The sequence below is a fragment of the Tupaia chinensis genome, unplaced genomic scaffold (genome assembly GCF_000334495.1).
Source record: "Tupaia chinensis unplaced genomic scaffold, TupChi_1.0 Scaffold149406_1, whole genome shotgun sequence".
Lineage (NCBI taxonomy): Eukaryota > Metazoa > Chordata > Mammalia > Scandentia > Tupaiidae > Tupaia > Tupaia belangeri.
The window spans coordinates 10,236-13,551 of NW_006209250.1; the positions used below are offsets into that span (position 1 = coordinate 10,236).

The 3,316-nt window shown below is 38.9% G+C and overlaps 1 protein-coding gene across 1 annotated transcript in view; it reads left to right on the forward strand.

Annotated features, from left to right (window-relative positions):
- The first annotated feature begins 440 nt into the window (after positions 1-440).
- The window catches only part of LOC102489538 (vomeronasal type-2 receptor 116-like), a 28,107-nt gene continuing 25,231 nt past the window's right edge, over positions 441-3,316 (forward strand). Inside the window, 1 exon segment of the mRNA XM_027769365.1 lies at positions 441-499. Within this exon segment, the coding sequence (XP_027625166.1) occupies positions 441-499 (59 nt within the window).

Genomic DNA, 3,316 nt, shown 5'->3' on the forward strand with positions numbered 1-3,316 from the left:
CATGTTGACATTTTAACTCATTGTGATTTATTTCCTCATTCTGAAATAAATTTTAGAAATAAATAAAAAATATGGGCTTGCTCTTAGTGGTACCTTTTATTGTTATTGAAGTAGGTGCAGCTAGGTCTCAGTAAACACGACTTTCAGATGCTCGCTGCTGAAGAGCCAACAATTGAGAGAAAAGTGTTGATGAAATGGAAAGGTAGTTTTATTCAGGAAGCTTTGACCTGAAAAGATGGTAAACTAATGCTCAAGAGACATCTACTTTCAAGAAAATCAATCTGGATGATGAGAAACACCTACTGTGGCATCTCTCTGAAAAGAAACAGCATCTAATAAATGCCAACACTTCTAGCAGTGGAGTGATGCAAGACCGACAAACTGCAAGAAATAGACTGGAAGCTCCTATTGTACTGAATATCAGCTTAGAGACATAAAGAATGAGTAAATTATCTGAACATGGAGACACTCCAGAGCCCTGTGCACCACAAAAGAGAAGGTGAGAGGAACTATCCTCTAAAACTACATATTTTATACACCAACCTCAGACCCCAGCACTCTTCAACTGCATAATAAAACTGGCAAGGAGGTAACACTCATTATAAGAAAAGTAAAAAGTTATAGCACTTCAGTGTAAACATTACATTTTCTTCACCACCCTGCCCTAAGAGCTTGGCAGTCTTGAAAGCAAACCAGGTGGTAGAGGATAGAATATGATTAGGACCAATCTTACATCTCCACAGTTCTATGGGTTGAAAGAGACAATACAGAGGAGAGGAATCCTCTGTTAATGGGAGAAATGAGGGGAATACCCCCAATGACTGAAAACTACAAGCTCATTTGCACAATGTAGACCAAGAGCCTTGTGCATTCCCACCCTCACTCCCAGTTTGTGTGAAAGTACCAACCCCATCAAAGACAGAAATCTGGATATTTCTTCCAACTAGCTGGCATGTCTACACTCTCCCTCTTTTCAGACTCAAGTATCAGTGAGTGACTACTTTTCTCCTCTAAGGTCTGCCGGAAGCCCTGCTCCAGCTGGGGTGGGTTGAGACTCATACACAGAAAGGTGACATGGGTGATGAGGAACAAAAATTAGACTGAGATCTCAATGTCTCTTAGCATGTTCTCAGCTGGCTACAGACAGAGCCAGCCCCAGACTGCAGCCCAGTGGCTATTAAAGCATATGTATTTATTGAGGGATGTTTAGGAAGTAAGGGGGGTGAGGGGAAGTAAAAAATTTACTTTAAAAATAGGTAATACAAAGCATGGAAACAATAATTATAAAACATGCTGTTTGTCTTGTCAGATTAGGTAAAATCAACCACAGTTCTCAGGAGAGAAAGTCCATTTGTCTGTTGTATTTTCTTCTTAGATCTTGATTACTGGGAAGGGTCTCTGAAAGAAGGGGCTTGCAGGAAGCTTGATAACTTCAGTCCCAGGCCAGCTTGATAACTTCAGTCCCAGGCCAGGGCAGCAACATTGCTGGTTACAAAGGCCTAGATAGAAATCTTGTCTTGTTAAATAAAGACACAGTTAATACATGAACTATCTATATATTACAGCTAAAGGGGGTGAGCCTATTGCGGCCTATTGCCCATATAGGAAAGGAAGATGATCTTGTAGCTCAGAAGACAACACAGGATGTCTTATTAGCAGTTTTTTATAGTTAACTGCACATAGATGAGAAACTCTTTGTAGTTAGGGACTATCTGTTGCTTGCCCAAACCAGGTAAGAACTTCCAGCTAAGACAGTAAATTTTTCCCTGGAGCCTTCAGGTTTTTTTTTTTAATTTCAATTTATTTATATGCATTCATTCACTGTACATCATTACAGCATACAAAATGAGATTTTTTCCATACAGAGTACACTGTATATTGTCTTAATCAAGCACATCAACAAACATGTTATTGTCAGCAAATGATCTTCCATTTCTTGTTTTCTGTATGTTTTGCTTTTTCCCCCCCATCCTTGATTCCCTATCTCTTACCCTGATGGGATGTCCTTTGTAGGTAACTTGATGTTTTTCTCTTGCCAATCTTAGTATCTTGTCTTTGTCTGTGGTTTTGGTCAACCTGGCTATAATGTGTCTTGGAGAACATCTTCTTGGATGGATTCTATTTGAGGTCCTTTGTATTTCCTGGGGCTGGATCTTCAAATGCCTCTCTAGGTTTGGAAAGTTTTCTTGCAGGATTTCATGGGATAGATTATCAATGCCCTTATGGGTCTCTTCATCTTCTGGAATGCCAATTATCCAGATATTGGACGTTTGATGGTATCCAGTACTTCTCGCATATTATTCTCAAATTTTTGGGCCATTTTCTTAGTCTTCGTGGTGGATTTTTCTAGGCCAGCCATTTTCTCTTCTACATCTGAGATTCTGTTTTCTGAATGATCTAGTCTGCTTTTCATACTTTCAAGGGAGATTTTGACTTCTTGTATTACAGACTTCATCTCTAGCAGTTACATTTGAGTCTTTTGTAAAGTGTGTTATTCCTCTTTTAGATCTTGGAAGATTTTCCTCATCTCCTGGAACTCATCAACTTCTTTCTCCTTTCTCTTTAACAGTTCATTATCTCTCTTCTCTTTCATCTCTGTTAGCTTAGACATTATGAATGCTCTAAATTCCTTATCAGACATTTCCATGATTTTCACTGAACTGCTTGTGGATGAAGAAGAGTTACTCTTTTCCCTTGGAGGAGAGGTATTTTCTTGTTTTCCCATATTTCTCATGATCTGGCGGTGATTTCTTGTCATCTGATGGATGTAGTGTTTCTTTCAAATTCTTGAAGTTAAGCCTGAATGTTCAGGAGCAAGCAGACAGAGGTGATCTAGAATCTCTTGGCAGTTCTGTTGTGATTGCTGGTGCAGCAGATTCAGTAGATAGTGGGGAATATTTTAACCCTATTAGTATTTGGATGTTTAGCTACAGTGCTCTTAGATCTGTCTAAAAACACATTGAAAGGATATTGGAGGGTGGAGAGACAAGAAAAAGGAAAATTAAACAGAGAGAGAAAAACAACAACAAAGAGAAAAAAAGACAAAAAATATGAAAAAAAAATTAAAAATTGCAATTACTATTCTTTATTTTTTAAAAATTACAAAATAGATAAAAGGGAAGACAGAAGGAGGGAGAGATAGGAACCGAGACAGAGAAACAGAGATAGAAGGCTGGAGGTTGGGGGGGGCGCTCCTTACCACTAGCTCGTTTGTTGGAGGCTGAATTATCAGTACAAAATCTTCATTCCCTGAAAAATCTAGTTCGCTGTAGCCATGTGGAACCTTCTTCTGAAGGGCCAGCTTCTTCTGCTTGGG